At 55.9% G+C, this 26,498-nt stretch overlaps 3 protein-coding genes across 3 annotated transcripts; 2 read left to right on the top strand and 1 right to left on the bottom strand.

Annotated features, from left to right (window-relative positions):
- Nucleotides 1-769: 769 nt before the first annotated feature.
- On the bottom strand, nt 770-14,919 carry SLC27A5 (solute carrier family 27 member 5). Its single transcript, XM_029073963.2, has 10 exons — nt 14,338-14,919; nt 11,472-11,681; nt 10,565-10,723; nt 8,870-8,994; nt 7,645-7,839; nt 7,110-7,200; nt 5,757-5,955; nt 5,155-5,252; nt 2,461-2,591; nt 770-1,802 (listed from the first exon to the last, which is right to left on the bottom strand). The coding sequence occupies exons 1-10, from the start codon at nt 14,849-14,851 to the stop codon at nt 1,626-1,628; spliced, it is 1,899 nt and encodes a 632-aa protein (XP_028929796.1). The 5' UTR covers nt 14,852-14,919; the 3' UTR covers nt 770-1,625.
- Nucleotides 14,920-16,542: 1,623 nt separating this feature from the next.
- Nucleotides 16,543-21,607, top strand: LOC120638663 (matrix metalloproteinase-9-like). The gene is made up of 3 exons (XM_039913392.1): nt 16,543-16,586; nt 19,546-19,778; nt 21,194-21,607. The coding sequence occupies exons 1-3, from the start codon at nt 16,543-16,545 to the stop codon at nt 21,412-21,414; spliced, it is 498 nt and encodes a 165-aa protein (XP_039769326.1). The 3' UTR covers nt 21,415-21,607.
- A 417-nt stretch (nt 21,608-22,024) lies between these two features.
- LOC103166153 (epididymal sperm-binding protein 1-like) lies at nt 22,025-25,602 on the top strand. The gene is made up of 4 exons (XM_029073965.2): nt 22,025-22,208; nt 23,305-23,448; nt 24,363-24,521; nt 25,355-25,602. Exons 1-4 carry the CDS (start codon nt 22,025-22,027, stop codon nt 25,600-25,602), a joined length of 735 nt encoding a protein of 244 aa, XP_028929798.2.
- The last annotated feature ends 896 nt before the right edge of the window (nt 25,603-26,498 follow it).

Below are 26,498 nucleotides of genomic sequence, written 5' to 3'. Positions count from 1 at the left end.
ACCCCTCACATCCTCTGACTCCCAAGCCCATGCTCTTTCCACTAAGCCCCGCTGCTTCTCCACTTGTCTGCTGTGTGACCTTGAATGAGTCACTTCACTTCTCTGTGCCTCAGGTACCTCATCTGTAAAATGGGGATGAAGACTGTGAGCCCCACGTGGGACAACTTGATCACCTTGTATCTACCCCAGCGCTTGGTACGTAGTAAGCGCTTAACAGATACCATCGTCATCACCTTACTATGTTCCAGGCACTGGGCTGAGCGCTTGATTACAAGCTAATCAAGTCCCTGTCCCACGTAAAGCTCAGAATCTCAATCCCCATTTTACAGATGAGGTCACTGAGGAACAGAGAAGTTAAATGACTCAAGGACCCACGGCGGACAAGTGGTGGAGCCGGAATTAGAACCCAGGTCCTTCCGACATCCAGGCAGGTGCTCTATCCATTAGACCGCACTCGCTTCTCCTGGGTCTGTACCATCTTTTCTCTTCTCATATTCATCCTTTAAAAAGGAAATGAAATACCCATTCTCCCCCTTAAACTGTGAGACCCAGGTGCGTCAAGTCAGATCTGATTATTTTGTATCTAACTTAGTATTTACTTCCTTGTTTGGCACATAGTAATTGCTTAACAAATACCACAATTATTATTATTATTAGCTCCCCACTGGTTTATGGCATGATGACTTGAGTCCAGGTCTTTCTGTGCTTCTTGAGAGGATTGGAACTGCCTGCCTCTCTTTGCCTTACTGAGAATGTAAGAGAGGAAAAGTCAATCAAAAATGTGAAAAGTGATAATGGAGTTTAGGAAACAACATGCCTGGGGTATCTAAAGGGGGGGAAAAGTAGTTCTGGGAGCGGGAATTGCTTTTAGGACAGATTTGAATTGCAGCAGACGGAAATGAGGTTAGAAATTGGGAAAAAGTCCTGGTGATGGGAAGTGGTTAGGCATTAGATTTTGCCCCCCAGAGATGTTAGCTACAGTACCCTTCTAGTGCAGTGTTTCTCAGAGGACCGGGGTCTGCATTGATGACCTGAGGATTCAGTGACCTTCGGTTCATCTCCGGCCTCTGGCTGGGCCGGCGCCGATCCCCCCTTTGGCTGCGAAAGGGAGCTGAGCGAAGCGCTGCGCGTTTCGCCCAGGTCAACGAGGCCGACGCCCAAATTCGACGCTTTTTCGGCGAGGAGACTTCCGGGGGGCGAAGAGCAGGAAAGGGGGCGTTCCGGGTCAGTCTTGGGGGGGGGTCTCTGGGAGCAGGGATTGTTGGACAAAACGCCTGTTTCTCCCACTAGTTGAAGCAGAGTCCGTGACGGGTGGAAGGCGGGATGGCGGTAAGGAGAGGCGAGATTGGTTCCCGGAGGCAGAGGTTTGGCCCAGATGACCTTCCAGGGTTGTGATCCCGAGTGGGCGGAGAGAGGGAGTCCACGAGAATAATAATTATAATTATTATTATGGTACTCGTTAAGCATCTACTGTGGGCCAATCACTGATCTGTACAAGATAGTCAGGTGGAAGGTTCTCAACCAGACGGGGGGCCGGTGGGGAGGGATGCTGAGCCCCGGTAGCGAGGCTGTCGGAGGCAGGGGGCAGGAGGGACTCCTGGGGAGTCCCCAGTGGGGTGGAGGAATCATAGTCTCCATTTCCCGTCCAGGATGGCCTGGTAGATGTCCCGGGTCAGAGGCTGGAAGGTCTTCTCCTTGTTGTTGAGGACATACAGGGGCTCCGAGATGGTCCCGGGGTCAAAACCCTCCCGGACCAGCCGGGCCTTCATGAGCTTGAAGGTCCCCGTGATCTTCAGGGCTTCCTGGAGGGGAAAAAATTGCAACCCCACCCCCGGACTTCAGTTGCCCCCAGCAGCCACCCCCACAAATGCCCCACCTCCAGCCACTCTTCCCCCTCCTTTTGCTCTCTGACACTCTCTTCCTCCCCCCGCCCCTTCTCTAGGACTAACGTTCTTCCCTATTCTCTGTCCCCCATCTCTCCCTTTACACTTCTACATCTTAGTCTCATTTCAGCCTCAGTTTCCCAACCCATCTCCCGGGGCCTCACGGTCCCACCCCGTCTTCTGGCTGCCCATCTAGATAACAGTGACGGTGTTTGTTAAGGGCTTCCTATGTGCCAAGCGCTGTTCTAAGCACAGGGTCTCCACTCCCTCCACCTCTGGCTCGCAGAGTCGTAGCTCCACTTCTACTCTGGGCCTACGGGCTGGAGGGGATGGAGCTGGACTTGGAGGGGGTGGAGGGGATGGGGCGGACCATCCGGTGGGACACGAGGAAGCTCAAGGGGGAGAAATGACCGCAGAAAGGGGGCAGGGCCGAGGGAGGGAGGAGACAAGCCGTCAGGATGCGGGGCCTGAGGGGAAAATGGAGACCGGGAGCGGTTAAGAGAACGGTCCAGAGAGGAAGAGCGGAGGGAGTTGGGGAAGGTCGGCGAGGGCCCCATCCTCGGGACCCAACTCTCACCTGGACCCGGACGAAGTTCGGGGCCGCGAAGCCGGAGAGAGTCCGTCGGACGTGGGCGTACAACCGCTGTCCGTCCAAGGCCCGGCCCGGGGCCAGCTGCACCGCCATCATGCCGATCTTCCCTTCATGCCCTGGGGGTCGAGGGCAGGGGGGCCGGTCGGTCCGGTCCGTGGGGAGGGGCTGCCCGCCCCATCTCCCAAGCCACCTCCCCCACTGAGGCCCCATCAGTACTCCCACAGGAACCTGGAAACTACCATAATTCTACCGTCACACACCTGACACAGCCTGCTTCTTAAGCACTAACTTAAGCACTAACTCCTTTCCGTATCCTCTTTCCTCCTTCCCTCTAAGTGTCTGTCTCCCCTCCTACGTCGTAAGCTCCGTGAGGGCCGGGGTCTTTCAGAGTGGCCTGGCGGAAAAAGCACGGGACTGGGGGGCGGAAGACCTGGGCCCTAATCAGTCGATGATATGTATCGAGCGCTTACTATGGGCAGAGCACCGTTCTAAGCGGTTGGGAGAATGCAATACAACAATAAACAGACACATTCCCTCCCCACGGTGAGCTTACAGTCCAGAGGGGGAGACACCGCCACATAACTGCCGTGTGACTTTGGGCAAGACACTTGAGTTTTCTGTGCCTCGGTTTCCTGCTCCGTAAAATGAGGGCGCAACGTAATCCTCATCGGACTGTGAGCCCCGAGTGGGACAGGGACTGCGTCCAACCGGATTAACCCATATCTACCTCAGCATTTAGTACAGCGCTTGGCACACAATAATTGCCCAACAAATACCATAATAATTATGATCGGTTTTCGGAAAATGGGGATCGAGATTGAGCCCCACCTGGGACTGGGTCCAACTCGATTTCCTTGTACGCACCCCAGCGCTTAGTACAGTGCCTGGCACATAGTTGCCATTGCTTTTACGAGATGTTCTTCCCCTTGACTCTATTTATCGCCATCGTTCTCGTCTGTCCGTCTCCCCCGATTAGACCGTAAGCCCGTCAAACGGCAGGGACCGTCTCTATCTGTTGCCGACTTGTTCATTCCAAGCGCTTAGTACAGTGCTCTGCACATAGTAAGCGCTCAATAAATACTATTGAATGAATGAATGAATGAACATAGCACTTCACGTTGGGCAGGGATTGTCTCTATCTGTTGCCGGATTGTACATTCCAAGCGCTTAGTACAGTGCTCTGCAAATAGTAAGCGCTCGATAAATACTACTGAATGAATGAATTATTAGTATTATTATCAATATTGTACTCTGACAACACTAGCACAGAGTTCCGCCCGCGTCTGGTGCTCGACCGACGCCATCGATGATGACGACTTTATCTACAGTGGGCCAAGGATCAAGGGTCATTGTGCCTGGGGACCGTCCAGGGAAGCTAGAAGGGGGTGATGACTCCCTGAACCCCAGGGCAGCGTGGAGGGACGAGGGGGCCGCGAGGCCAGCCCGACGCCGATCGGCTGCCCGAGCCCGAAACAAGAGGCTGAAGCAGATAGGAGAGGGTTTGTTTGAACATCGAACTATCTCTGTCCATCGGGGAGATTAAAGTCTAGAACAGGATGAAAAGGCATGAAGTCCCTTTCCCTCTCCCCGCCCCCTGTCCCCCACCCCCTGCCCCCCACCCCTTATCTCCCGTAGACAAACGACGGGCCCCTATCTGTTTTGGGTATCTAGACTTTTCCCCGCTTGGAGGCGGGGGCCAAAATCGAGCCCTCGTTTCCTCTTCTTCCACCCCCTTCCGTCTCCTTGACTTGCTCCCTTTATTTAGATTCAGACCGCCAGCCCGTTGTTGGGCAGGGATTGTCTCTATCCGTTGCCGAATCGTACGTTCCAAGCGCGTGGCACAGTGCTCTGCACGCGGTAAGCGCTCAATAAATACGATGGAATGAACGAATGAATTCATCCCCCCTCCCGGCCCCACAGCGCTTATGTCCCTATCTGTCATTTCTTTATCTTAAGGACTGTCTCCCGCTCTAGACCGTAAGCTCGTCGTGGGCGGGGAATGTGTCCGTTGCGTCGTACTCTCCCAAGCGCTTAGTACAGCGCTCAGCACACAGTAAGCGCTCAGTAAATATGATTGGCCGATTGACTGGATTGACTGCTAAAGCCTCTCAGCCCTCCCACTAACCAGGCCCAGGATTCTCACCCCCTCTAGACTGTAAGCTCGTCGTGGGCGGGGAACGTGTCTGTTTATTGTTGTATCGTATTCTCCCAAGCGCTCAGTACAGTGCCCTGCACGCCGAGAAGCATCATGGCGTAGTGGCTAGAGGACGGGCCTAGGAGTCAGAAGGTCACGGGTTCTAATTCCGGCTCCACCACTTGTCTGCCAGTCTCCCAGTGACCTTGGGCAAGTCACTTCACTTCTGTGGGCCTCAGTGACCTCATCTGTAAAATGGGGATTGAGACTACCTGGGACCGGGACTGTGTCCAACCCAATTTGCTCGTATCCACCCCAGCGTTCAGCACGGTGTCTGGCACATAGTAAGAGCTTAACAGATACCATGAGTGAAAGGTTGTCCCTGGCCCAGCAGTTCAGCCGATGGGTGGTCTCTGGGCCCGTCTCATAGCTGATCACCTGACTGCCTCCCCTCCCCTCCCCTCGACCCCCATCCCCTCCCGTCCGAGTGCACCGTTCACGGAAGGTGGGCGTCCCCAGGGTCACCAAGCCCGTCCTCCACCTACCGGGCACCGGGACCCCGTAGACATTGACCTCCTTCAGGAAGTCCAGGACGGCCAAGGTCGCCTCCACCTCCCGAGTGGACACGTTCTCTCCCTTCCAGCTGCCGGGGATTGGCCAGGGTCATTTAGAAAAATTACCAAGCCGAGAGATGCCCCCAAAAGCTCCAGATGCCCCAGCTTCTGTACCCCAGTTCTGGGGTGGCAACTATGTGTCAGACACGGGCCAGGCCTGGGCTCCTCCAGCGACCCCTCCAGAGTAGCCCAGAAGTAGCTCGTATCATGATGACTTTCTCCCTCCAGAATGGGCCAAGGGTCAAGGGTCGTTCTGCCTAGGGCAGCCGGAGAGGGGGTGGCGGCTCCTTGAACCCGGAGCCCTGGGGAGGGACGGGAGCCGCGAGGCCAGTTCGGACGTGTCGGCCACCCTCCCCGTCCTAGCCCAGAGCAAGAGGCTGAAGGTCAGGGACCCCCCGGGCCGGGGCCGGCCCTTCCACGGTGGCCCAGCCCGGACGGGTCTCGCCCCGGACCCGTCCCGGGGAGCGACGGCGGGGTGGGGGAGGTTGGCCGGCCACGACCCCGGCCCCCGGCCACCTCGCCTCCGCTCTCACCGGAAGGTGTCCCCGATGCGGTCCCGGAAGTAGAGGAGGCCGTCGGCGTCCAGAGCCAGCAGGTCGCCCGTGTTGAAGTAGAAGTCCCCTTTCCGCCGCACGTTCCGCAGCAGCTTCTGCTCGGTCTGACTGGGGGACCCCTTGTAGCCACTGAAGGGGTTGAAGGACGTCACCCGGGTCAGCAGCAGCCCCGTCTGCCCTGGACGGCGGGAGAGGGCCCCAGGGGCCGAGTCAAAGATGGGCAGGGATTGGGGAGGGGGGGGAGGTTTCCAAGCTGAATTGTACTTTCCAAGCGCTTAGCACAGTGCTCTGCGCACAGTAAGTGCTCAATAAGTGCGACCGAATGAATGAGAGAGACACGTGCACCCACCCTCTAAACCCACGACACTCACGTACACATCTATTAATCGTATATTATAAATGATTTCTTTATATCGGTGTCTGCCCCCCTCGCTAGACTGTAAGCCTGTTGTGGGAGGGGAACGTGCTTGCCAACTCTGTTATACTGTACTCTCCCAAGAGCTCAGTACAGTGTCTGCGCACGGTAGGCGCTCAGAAAATGCCGTGGGGGATGGTATTCACACTCACAGAAACAGAGACGCAGAGAGACACCCCGGGGGAGGAGGGAGAAGAAGAAGAATAACTGTGGTATTTGTTAAGCGCTTATTACGTGCCACGCACTGTACTAATCTCTGGGGTAGATCCACGGTAATTGGGTTGGACACAGTCCCTGACCCACCTAGGATTCACAGTCTTAATCCCCGTCTTCCAGATGAGGTAACCGAGGCCAGAGAAGTGAAGCGACTTCCCCAAGGACACAAAACAGACATGTGGTGGAGCCGGGATTAGAACCCAGGTCCTTCTGACTCCCCGGCCCGTGCTCTATCCACTAGACCTCGCTGCTTCTCAAGTGCCTGAAAAGTGATTGCGGGGGGATCAAGGGAGGAGAAGGGAGACGCTGGGTCACGTAGAAGAGGTAGCTAGGGAAGCCATACCGAAGGGAGAGAGGGAATCGGAGACAGTGGGACACAGAGACAGTCACACAGAGAGACAGGAAGAGATTCAGGAGGCCAAAGGAGGCAGAGAGACAGACGCAGAGAGAGAGAGAGAGACTCAGAGACGGAGGGAGAGAGAAACTAAATAGGAATGTACGTGGAGAGAGGAAAGAAGAGAAGAACCAGCGGGGAACTCCAGAAAGCGAAGCAGAAGTGCCGTGAGACGGAGAAGAGGCTCGTGTGGAGAGAGGAACTGACAGGAAAGGAGGCTTGGACGGCCCCCTCGGCCTCGCTCTCTCTCTCAGAGCCCCCCGGCCTGGTCCAAACGCCGGCCCTCCTCGCCTCCGGTCGGGCGTACCTGGGAGCACCGGGATGCAGAAGCCTTTGCTGTCCCGCACCGGCTCCTCCTTCTCCGTGTCAAACTGGATCAGCTCAAAGGGGCAGAGCATCTTGGAGAGGAGAAACCCTGGAGTCAGAGCGGGTGGGGAGACGGGGGAGAGGCTGGAGCCTGTGGGGACAGGGGTGGGGGCCACCGGGAGGGATGGAACTGAGGGGGGCAGGGGGAGACAGAAGGGATGGGGGAGAGGCTGAGGGGGACAGGGAAGGACAGAGAGGTGGGGAGACCAGGGAAGGGCTGGAGCCTGGGGAAAGCCAGAGGTGTTAAGGAGATGAGGGAGGGGCTGGAGGCTGTGAGGGGCAAGGGGGACACAGAGGGGGACCCCGGGGGAGAGGCTAAAACCCGGTGGGAGACAGAGGTGATGGGGGGACGAGGGAGGGGCTCCATCCTCTGGGGGCAGGGGAGGCCGGAGGGGTGGGGGCCTCAGGGAGAGCTGGACCCTGGGGAAAGACAGAGGTGATGGGGAGACGGAGGGACACGAGGAGCCAGCGCTCACCCGGTAAAGGAAGAAGCTCTTGCCCACGGCGCCCAGCCGGCCGGTGTAGTTGATGAAGCCGACGTTGCCCTCGGTGGAGCCGTAGAATTCGCGCACCCGCACGGGCCCGAAGCGGTTCAGGAACTGCTCCCAGACCTCGGGCCGCAGCCCGTTCCCCAGGACCAGCCGCACCGAGTGGTCCCGGTCGTTGTCCCGCTGTGTGGAGAGGCCCCCCCCCAGGCCCCCGGCCCTCGGATTGCCCAGTGGATCACCCTCCCCGGGGACCCGTCCACCCGCTCCCGGGTACTGAGTCTGCCTCTGCGGGTAGTTTCGGCCTGAACCCGGTGCCAGCTGAAGGCGGTGGCCGGCCGGTCGCGTACTCTCGCGTCCCGGGACCGGCCGGGTACCCGGGATCACTCACCCCCGCCTCACCCCGACACACACAGACACACACATCCTTCTGCCCGGGATCCACAGCGGGAGACGGTGCCGTGAGGAAGGGAGCGGTAGGCATTCATTCATTCATTCAACCGTAATTATTGAGCTCTTACTGTGTGCGGAGCGCTGTACTAAGTGCTTGGGAGAATATAATACTGCAATAGAGAAGAGAAGGTTGGGGGTGGAAGGTCAAGTCATCCTTCTCCCTGCCTCTCCCTCCCCAGAGGAGAGGGGCAGGGGCAGGGTCTCTTACTAATAAAAATAATTATATCTGTGGTATTTGTTAAGTGCTTACTACGTGCCAGGCACTGTACTCAGCGCTGGGGTAGATTCAAGGTAACCAGATTGGACACGGTCCCTGTCCTACGAGGGGCTCACGGTCTTCATCCCCGTTTTACAGACGAGGTCACCGAGGCCCAGAGAAGCGAAGCGACTTGCCCAGTGTCACGCGGCAGACTAGTGGCGGAGCCGGGATTAGAACCCGGGTCCTTCTGACTCCCAGACCAGGGCTCCGTCCAGGTCAGACACAGTCCCTGCCCCACACCTTAGACTGGCTCAGCGTCTAAGGAGGAAGGAGAACAGGGATTTAATCCCCATTTTATAGATGAGGAAACCGAGGCACGGAGAAGCCAAGTGACCTGTCTGAGAAGTTCATACAGCAGATCTCTGGCAGAGTCGGGAATCTGGCTCCCTGTCCTGAGCTCTTTCCATTAGACCCCTCCGGTGGCCCGCGGGATCGGGGTGGGGCAAGCAGAGGCGGGGGGCCGGAGGTCCGGGGGTCCCGTGGGGGTGGGAGGGCGCGGGTTACCTGGGGGGTGGCACACAGGTAGCGTAGGACCTCTCCCACGTACAGGATGACGGTGACACGGTGCCGGCGACAGTCATCCCAGAACTGGGAGGCCGAGAACTTGGGGCTCAGCACGCAGGGGATCCCTGGAGAGGTGGCAGGCGGCGACTGTAAGCCCCTCAACGCCAGGGTCCGCGTCTGATTCCCGCTTATATATTCTCTCCCAGCGCTTAGTACAGTGCTCTGCACACAATAAGCATTTAATCAATACTCCCTTCGGCGTCGCGCTGACTTGCTCCCTTCATTCGTCTCCCTCCTCAGCCCCCGTTGCACTTATGTAATAACAACGATGATATCTATTCATTCATTCAATCAATCGTATTTATTAAGCGCTTACTGTGGGCAGAACATCGTACTGAGCGCTTGGGAAAGCACAGTACAACAATAGTCCGATTAGACCGTGAGCCCGTCATTGGGCAGGGATGATCTCTGTTGCCGATTTGTACGTTCCAAGCGCTCAGTACGGTGCTCTGCACGTAGTAAGCGCTCAACGAATACTACTGAATGAATGAATTGAGTGAACAATAAACAGTGACAATCCCTTCCTACAACGAGCTCACAGTCTAGAGGGGGGTGGAGACGGACATCAGTACAAATAAACGGACATCGACTCAATAAATTAAATTACAGATAATTGCATAAGTGCTGTGGGGCCGGTGGGGGGCGGGGGAAGAGCAAAAGGAGCACGTCAGGGTGACGCAGAAGGGAATGGGAGGCGAGGAAAAGCGGGGCTTAATCTGGGAAGGCCTCTTGGAGGAGATGGGCCTTCGATAAGGCTTTGAAGATGGGGATGGTAATTGAGTAATTTGAGGAGGGAGGACGTGGGCCTAGGGTCATTGCTGAGGCAGGAGAGATGGAGGCCCAGGGAGAAGGTCAGCACCAGAGGAGGAAAGTATGTGGACTGGGTTGGAGAAGGAGAGAAGACAGGTGAGGTAGGAGGGGGCGAGGTGATGGATTGCTTTAAAGCCAGCGATGAGGAGTTTTATGAGCAGCGATGAGACGGAGGTGGATGGGCATCCACTGGAGATTTTTGAGGCGGGGGGTGACGTGTCCTGAACGTTTCTGTTGAAAGGTGATCCGGTCAGCGGAGTGAAGTATGGACTGGAGTAGGGGGAGGCAGGAGGTTGGGAGATCAGCGAGGAGGCTGATGCGGACATCCAGGCGGGATAGGATGAGTGATTACAGTAACGTAGAAGTACTTTGGATGGAGAGGAAAGGGCCGATTTCAGCGATGTTTTGAAGGTGGGATTGAAGGGATGTGGTGACGGACTGAAATCCCCGCTGTTCTCTCTCCTCCACAACCAGGCCACTGGGCACAGAGCCGCTCCACACACCGAGCTTCTCTGGGCAGCTATTTGGGAAATGGCGAGACCACACCCCGGCCTTGGGCACCGAGTGAGGAGACCCCAGCGAGGGTACGGTGCTCAGAACGGTGCCTGTCACATAGTAAGCCCTTAACAAATACCATAATTATTATTATTACACCAGAGTCCCCCTCAGCTGCCCTGCCCCTGTTGCCCCGGGTGGCCTCCCAGTTCCGTCTCTCCCCCCGGCCCCCGCCCTCCTCGGGGTCCAGCCGGACGGGACGAGCGGGAGCGGCTGCGCCCGATCAGCATCTGCCCCATCTCCTGACCCCTCCCTCACGTGCCCTCTTACCCATCTCGATGCAGCCCATGATCCCAATGAACAGGGCAGAAGCGTGGTAGAGCGGCAGAGCCGTGTACATCACGTCCGTCTTCGAGACCCCACACATGTACTGCAGGTTGGCGATCTGCAGCACCTTGTTGTGTGTCAGAACCGCTGCTTTGGGGAGGCCTGGGGGATGAGAAATGGGAGGGGGTCTGAGGCCCGGGAGCTAGGAGCAGCTGGGGAAGGTGGGGGACATTAAACTGGAGGTTCTGGAAGCATCTGAGAAGGATCTGAGGAGGGCCGGGGGGGCTAGGGTTGAAGTTACGGACTTGGGGGAGACCGGTACTTTGGAATAGGGTGAAGATCAAAAGTAATACTTTCTATTATTATAATAATCTATCATTGCATTAATGCTTTACATTATTATTTATATTATATTATGTATATTATTATCATTATACAGTAATATATATTCCCCAATATCCGTGAGCAGGGAATCTGCTGCCATATTGCTCTATTGTACTCTCCCAAGCACTTAGCCCAGTGCTCTGCGCGCAGTAAGCACCTAAACTGACTGCTCCTCAGCAGATTAGGGTACCGCAGTCGGGGGAGCACGGAGAACATAATAATAACAATAATAATAACATTCGTTAAGTGCTTACTACATGCCAAGCACCGTTCTAAGCACTGGGGTGGATACACGGTGATCAGGGCGGACACAACCCGGCCTGCATGGGGCTCACAGTCTTAATCCCCATTTTCCAGATGAGGCCCGGAGAAGCGAAGTGACTCGCCCAAGGTCACCTACCCGGAGGCAGGATTAGAACCCACGTCCTCCGACTCCCAGGGTCGTGCTCTCTCCACTCTGCCACACGTTGTGAAGGAGGGAGGAGAGGAAGAGCCAAGCATCTGTGGGTGCCGGGGTTACCCTCACCTGTGGTCCCCGAGGTGAAGATGTAGAAGGCGGTGGAGTCTTTGGTGACGCCCTGGCGGAGGGCCGGGGAGATGGGTTCGGGGGACGCGGCGTCCACGTGGCCCAGCAGCGGCTCCACCCCCGGGATCGAGGACGAGGCGCTCAGGAAGAAGACACGGACCCCCTCCTCTCGCAGCGTCGGCAGGATCTCCTCCACCGCGTCGCTGAACTCTGTCAGCAACAGTCAATCAATCCATCAGTCGGTCGCATTTATGGAGCGCTTATTTAGCATGTGGGAGAGTGCGAGAGAACGGAATTAGCAGATGCGTTCCGGGACAGTACGATAGAACAATAGAACAGACACATTCCGCTGCCCACAGCGAGCTGATAGTCTAGAGGGGGAGACAGACATCGATGGGAATAGAGAAATTTCAGATATGGATATAAGTGGTGCGGGGCTGGGAGCGGGGAGATGAATAAAGGGAGCAAGTCGGTGCGACGCAGAAGGGAGTGGGAGAAGAGGAAAGGAGGACTTAGGGATGGCCAAATATTAAGCGCTTGGGACAGTACAACGAAACGGAATTAGCAGGCGCGTTCCCTGTCTGTCACAAGCTAACAGTCCGGGGGGAGACATTTATATGAATGAAGAAGCGATTTATAATATATCATCATCAGTGGTATTTATTGAGCCCTTACTGTGTGCAGAGCACCACTGTAAATAATAATAATGGGACTTGTTAAGCTTACTCCGAATCGAGCACTGTTCTAAGAGCTGGGGTAGATAGAAACTGATCGGATTGGACACAGTCCCTGTCCCTCTCACAGTCTTCATCCCCATTTTACAGATGAGGGAACTGAGGCACAGACAAGTGAAGCGACTTGCCCAGGGTCATGCAGCAGATGAATGGTGGAGCCGGGATTAGAACCCAGGTCCTCGCACTCTCCACTAGGCCATGCTGAGAGTCCAGTACAACAGAGTTGGAAGACCCGTTCCCGGCCCACAACGAGCTTAGCTGTCAGGTGGGAGCGGGGGTGGAGGAGAGAGAAGGGGGGCTGAGGGTCAGAGTTGGGGGTAGAGGGAGACTCAGCTGGATGGGGGTCCAACGAGGTCCAGCGAGGCCCAGGAGCATGACGTTTCCCACCACGGGAGGGGGAAATCAATCCATCACTGGTATTCATTGAGCGCGTACTGTGTGCAGAGCACTGAGCCAGGCGCTTGAGAGAGTACAGTATAACAGAGTGGGTAGACACGCTCCCTGCCCACAGTGAGCTTACAGTCTAGGAAACTGAGAAACGGAGCAGAGAAGAGGAAGGGATAAACCTTGTTCTGTGGTCCGTCTCCTCCTCCTAGACCGTGAGACCGTTGTTGGGTAGGGATGGTCTCCATCTGTTGCCGAATTGTGCTTTCCAAGCACTTAGCACAGTGCTCTGCACGGAGTAAGCGCTCAACAAATACGACTCAGTGAATGTAAAAACTTCCGGAGAGGGCTGGGGGGAGTCGCAGAGAGGAGCAGGGGGTCGACCAAATCCCCCGACCCGACTCCGGCTTTCCACGGGAAGAGGCAAAGCCCCGGTCCCGAGGGCCAAGAGACGCATCTGGGGATCGTGATTCAGTCCAGACGGTTCACGCAAGGACACGGGCGTCCCAGGAGCCGTCCCCGGGACGCACACCTGGCTGGACGTCTCACACACACACAGATACGCACACATCTGCCACCCTCCGCGGGCCCCCAGCACGTCCGATTCGGGGGCTACCGGTCAGGGGCTAAGGCGTGCGGACGGGCTCACTCGGGCACCCTGGACTGCGTCCCTATACACTCCCAACACGTCAGGGAAAGGTAAACACAAACACGACCTCTGACCCCCAATCTTTGATCTTTGAACCTGAACTCCGGACCCGGAGAGTCTCGTAAACTCCGTCGTGCTACTGTTTAGGTGGAGAATTTCGATCCCCTTGCTCGGTCTTCCGAGACCCCCCCCCCAACTCCATCTCCTCCAGGGAGCCCTCCCTTCTTAATCCCCCATGCCCCAAATCAGATCAACCCAACAGTGACCTCTAAATCCTTACTTATTCTATCCCCATCCTTCGCTTACAATAACTTACTGACATTAGGAGCGCTCACTTAGTACAGTGCCAGGCACATAGTAAGCACTTGACAAATACCATGATTTTTATCACCCCACCCCGTGACGTGGCATATGGGTGATCTCCACCCACCACCCTCCCCTTGCCCGCCGGCTACCGGGACCTCGGGGTGAGGGCACGGTCCTGCCTGGGGCTCTGATCCTCCTGCAGCCCCCCACTCCCGGACCATAAAAGACTGACACTGATGCGAGTGATCTCCATGCGGCGTGGCGTAGCGGGCAGAGCAGGGGCCCGGGAGTCAGAAAGACCTAGGTCTTTCCAGCTACGTCACAGGTCTGCTGTGTGACAATAATAATAATAATAATGATAATTGTATTTGTTAAGAGCTTACTCTGTCCCAGCCCTCCTCCTCTTCCTTCTGGTCCTTCTCTTAATGATGATGGTATCTGTTAAGCGCTTCCTATGTGCCAAGCAGCGTTCTCAGTCCTGGGGTAGATACAAGGCATTCGGGTTGTCCTACGTGGGCCGCCCGGTCTTAATCCCCATTTCACAGATGAGGGAACCGAGGCGTAGAGAAGTTAAGTGACTTGTCCAAGGTCACACAGTTGATAAGCGGCAGAGATGGGATTAGAACCCACGGCCTCTGACTCCCGAGTCCATCCTCTTGCCACTAAGCTATGTTGCTTCTCTTCCTTTTCCTGGTCCTCCTCTTCCTCCTCTTCTTCCTCCTGTCCTCCTCCTCCTCCTCCTCCTCCTAGTCTTCCTCTCCCTCCCCGTCCCCGCCCCTCCTCCCTAACTCACCCTGATCGGCAAGGACCACCTTGGCCTCACTGGCCCTCACGGCGTGACTCAGAGCCCGGCCCCGGATGTGCCAGTTCAGGCAGGCCGTGGTGCAGCCCAGCTTGGCCAGGGCCAGGGTCACCCACACGTAGGGTACCCCGTTGGGCAGCAGCACGGCCACGCAGGTCCCGGGCTCCACCCCGGCCGCCCCCATCAGCGCCCGGGCCGCCTGGCTGCTCCGCCGGTCCAGCTGGCCGAAGGTGTGAACCCGGTCCCCCCACACCAGCAAGGGGAGCCGAGGGCGGCGCCGGGCCTCGTCCAGAAAGCGCTCCAGCACGGTGACCGGGGGACGACGGGTCAGCCGCACGTGGCTGTCCAGCCCGCACCTCAGCAAGGTCAGGATGAAGGCCAGGTCCGCCACCTCCAGACCCGACCACAGCCAGGCCAGCAGCGGCGGCAGCAGCAGGAACAGAAGTGGCCAGGGCAGGAAGGCCGCCAGGCTCACGGCCGGAAGCAACAACCAGGACCTCTTCATGGCGGGACCTCCGGACGGGCTCCAGGCGCTCGGGTGGAGGATGGCAGGTCTGCCGGGAACTGGAAGGAGAGTCCTGTATCCTCCCCCTCCCGCCCGCCCCCCGATGCACCCCAGGGGCCGCCCCCTGTCCGCTGCCCTTTTCCCGAAGGTGAGGTCAGCGAATGATTAACCCAGAGCAGACCGGAGGTTGCCTCTCTGGACCTTATCCTTCGGTTCCCCCTGCCTCCATCCTTGCCTCTCTTCCTCTCCGCCATTCCCTCCTTATCTGCCTCTTCCTCCACCTTTTCCCATTTCCCCATTCCTCCTCCTTTTTTTTTTTTTTAATGATCTTCGTTAAGCGCTTACTACGTGCCAGGCACTGCGTTAAGCGCCGGGTTGGTCAGTCAGTCATACTGATCGAGTGCTTACCGTGTGCGGAGCACCGTACTAAGCTCTGGGGAGAGTACGATATAACTATAAACGGACGCTTTCCTTGCCCGGTGACTCAGGTTGGCCCAAGTCCAAATCCCACATGGGGCTCCCAGTCTAAATCAATCTAAACCACTAGGTCACGTTGTTTCCTCCCCTTAACCCAGTCCTCTTAAATCGCCTCACTCTGGTGTCATTCCCACCATCCCCCCTTCCCTCAAGTCCACGACTTCCTGGTCTCCTCACTGGACTCCCACCTTCTTCCCCGTTTCACCTATATTACAGAAGCAGCGTGGCCCAACGGAAAGAGCCCGGGCCTGGAAGTCAGAGGACCTGGGTTCTAATCCCGGCTGGCAAGTCAATTTCACTTCTCTGGGCCTCAATTCCCTCACCTGAAAATGGGGATTAAGACTGTGAGCCCTATGTGGGACAGGGATTGTGTCCAACCCAATTTCCTTGTATTCCCCGCCAGCTTTTATTTCCTTGGCATTTAGTAAGCGCTTAATAAATGCCACAGTCATTACTATTACAGAGATCTTACTCCAGGAACAAAGGAGTTAAGGTCTGGGTGAGGGTGAGACGTCATGTATACCGGAGGCGCTTAATAAATATCTCCCAGGTGGAAGATCTGGGAGATTATTGAGGAAGAAGCCTCAGGAGTGGGTGACAGATTGTTGATGGAGAGAGTGAAAGAGTGGAAAACGTTGAAAGGTGACTCTAAGATGACAGACATAAGAGATGGGAATGATCCAACAGGAAGTTAGGAGGAGAGGGAAGGGAGAAGAAGCCGAAAACCAGGTTCTGTATTAATTGCGAGGCTTTTCTTCTCTTCACGTGATCGCCTCGAAAAACCACCGGGGTGAGAAGTATAACAATTTATTGTTTTATCGTACTCTCCCAAGTGCTCAGTACAGTGCTCCGCACATAGTAAGCGTCGGATCGATAAGATTCACCGACTGACTGGATGGGGTCGCCATCTTCCTGCCCCCGCAGCCGCACTGGGACCCGGGGTCAGAGGTCACCCTGGTCCTCATGGACCAGACGGTGGTCCAGGAGGGCGTTCATTAAGTTCCCACTCCGTCCAGCAGTGACTTTTCAGTCTTCTGGTCCCTGGGGACCCACACGTCCACTTTAAGCAACAGCTCTTCCCTCCCGCGTTTGGGAGGGGTGGGGAGCCGGCTGGGGGAGGGGAAGGGACCGAGGCAGGACTGTGTTTGCTAAGGGCTGGGGCAGGGAGGCGAGGAGCCCCCGGGACTCAGTCACCAAGGGCCAGGCGAGCCAGGATGGCGTCCACGTGTCTGACGGTCCTGCTGGTGGCCACCCTGCCGCTCGTCCCCACGGGTAAGGGGCGCCCGGACTCCGTAACCCCAACCCTCCCCTCCCCCTCTGTTTCTGTTTCCCCCTCTGGGTGGGGCTCAGATACCCCCACCCCACTCCCCTATTCCCCCCCAACTCCCTAACCCTAACCCTCCCCTCCCCTTCTGGTGCCCGAGGCCCAAACCCTCTGACCCTGATGGTCGTCCTCATGGGTAGGGGACTTTCTGACTCCCCAACTCCAACCCTTCCCTCCCCCGCTGGTGCCCAGAACCCAGATCCCCCCACCCTGCTCTCAACCCCCACTTCTCCTTAATAATAATAATGTTGGTATTTGTTAAGCGCTTACTATGTGCAGAGCACTGTTCTAAGCACTGGGTAGATACAGGGTAATCAGGTTGTCCCACGTGAGGCTCACAGTCTTCATCCCCATTTTACAGATGAGGTAACTGAGGGCCAGAGAAGTGAAGTGACTTGCCCACAGTCACACAGCGGACGAGTGGCAGAGCTGGGATTCGAACCCATGACCTCTGACTCCCACTGAGTCACGCTGCTGCTCCTTCTTTTGGAGCCTTGAGCCAGAAGGGTTGGGTTTTTTTTTTCGGGGGGGGGGGGTGGGTTTTTTTTAATGGTATTTGTTAAGTACTTACTCTGTGCCAGGCACTGTACTATGCACTAGAGTAATAATAATAAATAATAATGTTGGTATTTGTTAAGCGCTTACTATGTGCCTAGCACTGTTCTAAGCACTGGGGTAGATACAAGGTCATCAGGTCGTCCCACGTGAGGCTCACGGTTAATCCCCGTTTTACAGATGAGGTAACTGAGGCACAGAGAAGTTAAGTGACTTGCCCACAGTCATACAGCTGACAAGTGGCAGAGCCGGGATTCAAACTCAAGACCTCTGACTCCCAAGCCCGTGCTCTTTCCACTGAGCCACGTCGCTTACTCAGGTTGGACACAGTCTTAATCCCCATTTTACTGGTGAGGTAACTGAGGTACAGAGAAGTGATTTGCCCAAGGTCACACAGTAGACAGAGTGGCAGAGCCAGGATTAATAACAATAATAATAATGGTATTTGTAAAGCGCTTACTTTGTGTCAGGCCCCGCTCTAAGCGCTGGGGTGGACACAAGCAAATTGGGTTGGACACAGTCTCTGCCTCACATAGGGCTCTCAGTCTTCTTCCCCATTTTACAGACGAGGTAACTGAGATACAGAGAAGCTAAGTGACTTTCCCAAGGTCACACAGCAGACGAGTGGCAGAGCCGGGATTAGAACCCAGGTCCTCTGACTCCCAGCCGTGTGCTCTTTCCACTAGACCATGCTGTTCCTGGTTCTCCCTTTTGGGTCCCTGGAGTGGAGAGTAGAACCCAGGTGTCCAAGCCCAGGTGCTGGTTTCTGGACACCTTTTTTTTTTTTAACGGTATTTATTAAGCGCTTACTGTGTGCCAGGCTCCATATTGAGATCTGGGGTAGATATACGCTAATCAGGTTGGACACAGGCCCTGTCCCACATGAGGCTCACCTCTAATTGCGATTAAATCTGTAATTATGTACAGATAGCAGAAATGGCAGGAGGAAGGACAGAGTTATAACAGGGAATCATTTGTCAGGATGGAATGGCCGAAGAAGCAAACAGATGTACAACGGAATATACGTATGTCTTTATGTGCACAAAAAGCGACGTGGCCTAGCGGAGAGAGCCCGGGAACGGGAGTCAGAGGACCCGGGTTCTAATCCCCGCTCCGCCATTTGCCTGCTGCGTGACCTTGGGCAAGCCACCTCCCTTCTCTGTGTCTCAGTTTCCTTACCTATAAAATGAGGACTCGATACCCGTTTCCCCTCCTTCTTAGCCCCATCTGGGACAGGGACTGTGTCCGACCCGATTATCTTCTATCTCCTCTAGTGCTTAGTACAGCCCTTGGCGCAGAATGAGCACTTCATTACAATTACCATTATCATTATAGTTCTTCCTATTGATAATAATAACGTGCCAAAGTTAGGTATAAATCCCCAAGTGGACAGCGTGGCTGTTGAGGCAAAATGACGTGGCACTTGAGGAATAAATTAAGGGAGATTTCTCGGAAGAGAAGGGAGGGCTTTGAAGACGGAGAGAGCCGTGATGCGGAGGGTTGGAGGTCTGGGGAGAGTTCCCGGAAGGGGAAAATGGCAGGAGGGAGGGGGCGGAGGCGGGAGAGCGGAGAGCGAGGCACGCTTTGGAGGTGCGCACTAAAGACTGTGCTGGAGAGCAGAACGGGAGTAGATAGCCGAAAGGGCCGGCGGAGAGAAACCAGGCGGACCCGCTTGAAGCCGCCCGTACCGGAGAGAAAAAAAAAAAATAGAAGAAAGAGTTTGGGTTTGTTGAGAGAAATGGATAGCGACTGGAGATTTATTGAAGAGCGGTGAGATGATTGGCACGTACAGAAGCAGTGTGGCCTACGGGAAAGAACACGGGCCTGGGACTCAGAAGACTTGGATTCTAATCCTGGCTCTGCCACTCGCCTGCTGGGTGACCTTGGGCAAGTCACTTCACTTCTCTGGGCCTCCGTTCCCTCATCTGCGAAATGGGGATTATGACTGCGAGCCCCGTGTGGGACGGGGACTGTGTCCAATCTGATGAGTTTGTATCTATCCCAGCGCTTAGAGCAGTGCTTGACACAGAGTAGGTGCTCAACAGATACCATCGTCATCCTCATTAAACACCACCGATTGGAGGCTCCCTTACCCGACCCCGGTCGGAGCCCCCTTACCCAGAGGTGAGCATTGGGACCCACCCTGCCCGGAGCCCTTCTCGGCTGGGCGTAGTCAGTCGATCAGTCGTATTTATCGAGCTCTTGCTGTGTGCAGAGCACCGTACTAAGCGCTTGGGAGAGTGCAGTAGAACAATGAACGGACACATTCCCTTCCCGCAACAAGTTTACAGTCTCGAGGGAGATGGGGAGGTCCCCAGAGATCTGATCTTGGTCACAGCCTTCGTTCAAACCTTTCCCTTCCTCAAAATCCTCTTTCCCCGCGTTCTCCGGCCCCGTCCGATATCTTCTCTCCAGGGGCCAGCTCCAACCCCGTCGCCTGCTCGTTCCCCTTCACCTACAAGAACAGAGTCCACGCGACCTGCATCACAGAGGACGCCGGCGGCCGATTCTGGTGTGCCACCACGCCGAGCTACGACACCGATCGGGCATGGAAATACTGCACCCTGAAAGGTGAAACCCTCCCGAGCACTCCTGGGTCCCCTCCCCGTCCCCGCTCCGGCCAGGTTCTTCTAACCCCTAACCCCTAAAACCCTTCAGCCCTCTGTCTCCGAGGAGTCATTCAATCGTATTTATCGAGCGCTTTCTGTGCGCAGAGCACTGTACTAAGCGCTTGGAAAGTACAATTCAGCAACAAATAGAGATAATCCCTACCCGAAGATGGGCTCACGGACTAGAACGTAAGGAAGAAAGTGAGGCTGCGTGGCTCAGTGGATAGAACCCGGGTCTGGGAGTCAGAAGGACCTGGGTTCTAAACCCGGCTCCTCCACTTTGCTGTGCGAACTCGGGCAAGTCGCTTCACTTCTCTGGGCCTCAGTAACTTGGGCGAGTCGCTTCACTGGGCCTCAGTTCCCTTATCTGTAAAATGGGGATTGAGACTGGGAGCCCCACGTGGGCCGGGGACTGTGTCCAGGCTCATTTGTTTGTATCCACCGCAGCCCTTAGTGCAGTGACTGGGACGTAGTAAGCGCTTAACAAATATCACAATTATTATTATTATTATTAATAATACGAATTTAACAAATACCATAAAAAGTGACACTGTAGCAAGAATAGAGGTTAGACTTTGGGTAGAACTTCCCAATCATCAGGGTTGCTAGACCCAGGCATAGGAGAGCAATGGGAAGCTGGGAGATGGATCAGGACAGGAGAAGACGTCCCCCTCCTTGCCCCCCAAGTGGGTTTGGGTTGAGAAGGGGGTTGTCTCACCCAGAGTGACACAGAGCCAAATGGAACTGCCTTCCCTGACGGAACTACTCTTAATTATAGTAATATTGCTATCTGTTAAGCGCCTGCTATGTGCCAGGCACCGTTCTAAGCGCTGGAGAAGGTACAAGATAATCAGGTCAGACCCAATCCCTGTCCCCACACAGGGCTCGCGATCTAGAACAGAGAACGGGTGTTTGAACCCCCAATTAACAGTTGAGGTCACTAAGACCCAGAGAAGCGAAGCGACTTGCCCAAGGTCACGCAGCAGGTCCGTGGCAGAGCCGGGATTAGAACCGAGGTCCTCTGACTCCCAGGTCCGTGCTCTTTCCACTAGGTCACGCCGCTCCCTTATGGCACTCCTTGAGTGGGGCAGTCAGGTCGTTATCGAAGCCCTGTGTAGCCTGGACTCCCCTGTGGCCCTGAGGTGCAGGGACCCCAGTGAGAGCCAGAACTTTCCCTGGAGACAATCGATCAATCAATCCTATTTACTGAGCGCTTACTCTGTGCAGATCGCTGCATTAAGCGCTTGGGAGAGTACAGTATAACAGCTTCTGTAGACACATTCCCTCCCCACGAGGGGCTTGCAGTCCAGAGGGGAAGGCGGCCCCGGCTCCTTTCTCGGGCTCAAGCCCGGCTCTCTCCCTTCTCCCTCGTCCCAGAGCACGGTGGAAACTCCGAGGGCCGCCCCTGTGTCTTCCCCTTCAAGTTCCTGGAGCAGACGCGACACGGTTGCGTGCGCGAAGACAACCATCCCCGGGCGGCCTGGTGCGCCACAACCGACGACTACAACCGGGATCGGCTGTGGAGCTTCTGTCCCGACATCAGTAACGGAGGGACCGGGGGAGGGCGGACACAGGGGCCACGCTGGGAAACGAGATAATGGCGAAGCAGAGCAGACGGAGAGACCGGGAGGGGTGGTGGCTGGGGAGGCCAATCAGTCGTATTTAACGAGCACTTACAGTGCGGGCTAAGGGTTTGGGAGAGGACGATATGACGGAGTTGAGAGAGACGTTCCTTGACCACAACCAGCTAACAGTCTAGAGGGGGAGACAGGTGTTAATGGAAATAAAGAAATGACGGATATGGACGCAAGCGTTGCGGGGCCGAAGGAGGGGTGAATAAAGGGAACAGATCCGGGTGCCAGGGTGACGCAGAAGGGAGCGGGAGAAGAGGAAAGGAGGGCTCAGTCGGGGGAGGCCTCTTGGAGGAGACGGGCCTTCAGTGAAGCTTTGAAGGCGGGGAGGGTGATCGTCTGCCGGATACGAAGAGGGAGGGCGTTCCAAGCCGGAGGCGGGACGTAGGCGAGAGGTCGGCGGCGGGATAGACGAGATCGAGGTCCGGCGAGAAGGTTGGCGTGAGAGGAGCGGAGCGCGCGGGCTGGGCTGGAGTAGGAGAGCGGCGAGGCAAGGTAGGAGGGGGGAGGCGATTGAAGCCGGAGGCCGGGGGCGGTGAGGGTCACCACGTCTGGAGAAAATCGGAGGAGCTCAGGGATGTGTCTGTGTCTCCGGCCGGCAGTGCTGGGGGGGAACTCCGAAGACGCCTGCGTGTTCCCGTTCGAGTACCGGCAGAAGACGTACTCGGAGTGCATCATTAGTAAGGCCGGCGGGCGGACCTGGTGTGCCACCACCGCCAACTACGACCGGGACAGACTGTGGCGTTACTGCGGGACCCACGGTGCGGACCGGCAGCGTCGGAGGCGGAGCGAGGGGGGGAGGGAGGGAAGGGTTGGGGACGGGGACGGGGAGGAAGGAAGGAACTGACACGGGGAGGAGGAGGAAGGGATGAACGAGGAGAAAGGGAGAGTGATAAGAATGATAGTAATTATGGTATTTGGTAAGTCCTTACTATGTATGTGTCCGGCACCGTTCTAAGCACTGGGGTGGATACAAGCAAATCGGGTTGAATAGAGTCCCTGTCCCATGTGGGGCTCACAGTCTCTATCCCCAGTTTACGGATGAGGTAACTGAGGCCCAGAGAAATGAAGTGACTTGCCCAAGGTCACACGGCAGACGGGCGGCAGTGCCGGGATTAGAACCCATGACCTTCTGACTCCCAGGCCCGTGCTGTATCCCCTACACAACGCCGCTTCTCGAGAGTGTGGGGAGACCGGGCGGGGGGGGCGAGGGATAATAGTAGTAATTACGGTACTTCTTGATCACTTACTATGTACCGAGCACTCTTCTAAGCGCTGGGGTAGATACAAGTTCTTCAGGGTGGACACAGTCCCTGTCCCACACGAGGCTCACACTCTTACCTCCATTTTACAATTGAGGTAACCGAGGCCTGGAAAAATGAAGCGACTTGCCCAAGATCACACAGCAGACGAGTGGTGGAGCCGGGACTAGAACCCAGGTCTTTCCGACTCCCAGGCCCGGGCCCTCTCCTCTAGGCTAAGCTGCTTGGGAGAGTAATAATGATGATGATAATGATGACGATGGCATTTATTAAGCACCTACTATGTGCCAAGCACTGTTCTAAGCGCTGGGATAGATACAAGGTTACAAAAGAGTATCAATCAATCGAGGATATTTATTGAATGTTTACAGTGTGCGGGTCACCGTGCGAAGCCCTTGGGAGAGTACGGTAGGGTTAAAATCCATCATTCGGGAGTATTTTTGGAGCATTTAGAGCACTTGGGTTGTACCGACCACTTGGGAGAGTCCAATACGGAGGAGCTCCCAATCCAGTGGCTCCCCATCCCTGGCCTCACGTCCACACGGTCGTCCTGAGGTTGTCCTCAGCCGTGGCCTTTCTCTCCCTCTGCCCACAGTGGAAGGCAACGAAAAGGCCCCGTGCATCTTCCCCTATAAATATGGAAACCGGGATTTCTTCGAGTGCATCGGCGGGAATCCCTGGTGCGCCACGTCCCGCCACTACGACACAGACCAGAGGTGGCGCTACTGCTACAAACAAGGTTCATTCATTCAATCGAAGTAATAATAGTAATAATAATAATAATAATGTTGGCATTTGTTAAGCGCTATGTACCAGGCACTCTACTAAGCGCTGAGGTAGAGACAAGCAGATCAGGTTGGACCCACTCCCCGCCCCACATGGGGCTCACATTCCCAATCCCCATTTTACAGTTGAGGCAACTGAGGCCCAGAGAAGCGAAGCGACTAGGTCACACTTCATTCATTCATTCAATCGTATTTACTGAGCGCCTACGATGTGCAGAGCACCGTACTAAGCGCTTGGAATGGAAAATCCGGCAACAGATACAGTCCCCGCCCGACAACGGGCTCACGGTCTAAACGGGGAAGACAACGAAACAAGACAAGCGGTGGAGCCGGGATTAGAACCCATGACCTTCCGATTCCCAGGCCCGGGCTCTATCCGCGAGCGCTTGCCTTGTGCAGAGCACTGTACTGAGCGCTTGGGAGTGGACATTATAACCATGAACAGACATATTTCCAGCCCACAAGCTTACAGTCTAGAGGGACCTGGTCCCCGAGAGGCCTCTGCACCCCCAGTTGCCTAGGACGGGGCACGGAGCGATGATGCCGGAAACAGCCTTAGTTCAGCGCCCAGCACTGTGCTAAGCACTGAGGGAAATTCAGTACAATCAGGTCCCAGAGGGGGCTCCCAGTCTAAGGAACCCCCACTGCCACGGAGGGGGTCCTGCAGGTGGGGCGGGGTCCTCACCGTGCCTCTCATTCATCCATCTATTCGATCGTACTTATTGAGGCCTTGCTGTGTGCAGAGCCCTGTACTAAGCGCTTGGGAGAATACAATACACCCTAAGAGATTCATTCCAGGCCCATGAGGAGCTTACAGTCTAGAGTCTCCCGTCTCTCCGTCACTCTCTCTTCCCCTCTGTCTTCCCAGCCTACGGGGGCAGCTCCAAAGGGCAGCCCTGCGTCTTCCCTTTCCGCTACGAGGGCCGCGTCCAGGTCACTTGCCCCCGGGACGAGGAGGGAGTCTACTGGTGCGCCACGACCAGCGACTACGACCGGGACCGACTCTGGAGCTACTGCCCGGACACCCGTGAGTCACCAACCACCCGCGACCCACTCCCCGACCCCCTGCCTAGGCCCAGCCCTCCACCCCCTCAGTCCCTTCCCCCGACTCCGCCATCTCTGCCCCGCCCCCGGCGTGCAAGGGACAGCGGTGACCACCTGCCGGGTGGGCAGAGATCAGGGGCCTGAAATCGGACGTTTTCATCTTGAGGGTCCCTGGGGCGGTTTTCCGTCAGTCAAGATGGAGGTTACAGCTGCCTCATCTGCCTTAGGATAAACAGCTCTAATGTCGGTTGTTTCAACTGGGTCCTCTGAGGTTGCTTGCTTAAACGACTTACATTCTGGCTCCCGGGCAGTCGAGAGGGTTTTCTACATCCTTGATAGGAAAGAGTTTCTGCTTAGGAGCACCTCGATTTTCCTCAAATTCAGGTTATTGTTGTCGGACGGGTGGCTTTCCTCCCTCCTATTCTCCACTCTCCCCCAGGCTTTGCTTGCCCCCTGGGCAATAGTTTGGGTTGAAAGAAATTCCCATGGTGATCTTGTTGGTGATGAGGGAGTGAGCTCTGTGAGGGAAGCCCCTTGGATCCTGGGATACTTCCTCGAGGAGCTCCTCCTTCTTCTCCCCCCCAACCTCCGTAGCCCGAGAATCCACAGTTGACAAGTGGAATCGAACGGCGAGGGAGGGAGGAAGATGGCGGAGGGGGGTCGAGTGGCCATTCTAAGGACTGGGAGGAACCAGAAAGCCAGAAACCCGAGATCAGGAGCACACTGTATTGTGTTTTACTCTCCCAAGCGCTCGGTCAAGTGCTCTGCACACGAGAAGCGTTCAATACGTTCCGCTGACCGATCGATCCTCCACAGCCCCCGGAGGCAATAATCCCACGGGCCCCTGCGTCTTCCCCTTCCTGTACGGTGGGAAGAACTACACCAGCTGCATCCAGGCCGGGGACGGTAAACTCTGGTGTGCCACGACGTCCAACTATGACCGGGATCGGAAGCGGAAGGACTGCTCCGTGCGAGGTGGCGGGGGTGGGGAGGGGGCCCGGGGGAAGGGCTTCGTGGGTGACCGTGGGAGACGCTCCCCGAAACGCACAACCACCAGCCCCTAGGAGGCTATTGCCCGGGGACAGGGTGACATATCAATCATCTCCACCCGAGTGTCCACCCTAGGGACCACCCCCTCTGGGCCAGGGCCTCCCCCTCCCCATCACCGCGACTCCTTCCCTCTGCTCTACCCCGCCCCCCCCCGCCCCACAGCCCTTGTGTGTATACGTACATATTTATTATTCTACTTATTTTATTAATGATGTGTACGTATCCATAATTCTATCTATTTATGTCGATGCTACTGATGCCTGTCTACTTGTTTTGTTTTGTTGCCTGTCTCCTCCCTTCTAGACTGTGAGCCCTTGTTGGGTAGGGATCGTCTCGATTTGGCGCCGAATTGTACTCGCAAGCGCTTAGTACAGTGCTCTGCACACAGTAAGCGCTCAATAAATACCCCTGAAAGAATGAATGAACCCAATCCCCCCTCCCCTCCTTTGTCTCTAATAATGAATAATAACGTCGGCATTTGTTAAGCGCTTACTACGTGCCGAGCACCGTTCTAAGCACTGGGGTAGACACGGGGTAATCAGGTTGTCCCACATGAGGCTCTAATTACCGTAAGCACGTTGTGGGCAGGGAATGTGTCAGTTTGGTTGTATTATACTCTCCCAAGTGCTTAATACAGTGCTCTGCACACAGAAAACGCTCAATAAATGCGACTGAATGAATGAATGCTTTTTGTTAAGCGCTTACTCTGTACAAGCACTTTACTAAGCACTGAGAAGATAGATGATTGTCACTTTGGACACACACGGGGCTCCCGGTAGGAGGGAGAACGGGCATTAAGTCCGTATTTTGCAGTTGAGGAAACTGAGGTACAGAGACCCCAAGTGACTTGCCCACGGTTACCCAGCAGGCTAGGAGCAGGGCCAGGATTAGAATCCAGGTCCTCGTCCTC

The sequence above is a fragment of the Ornithorhynchus anatinus genome, chromosome 10, assembly GCF_004115215.2.
Source record: "Ornithorhynchus anatinus isolate Pmale09 chromosome 10, mOrnAna1.pri.v4, whole genome shotgun sequence".
Taxonomy (NCBI): Eukaryota; Metazoa; Chordata; class Mammalia; order Monotremata; family Ornithorhynchidae; genus Ornithorhynchus; species Ornithorhynchus anatinus.
Note: the sequence above shows the minus strand (reverse complement) of the source record. Positions and strands in the feature narration are given on the sequence as shown.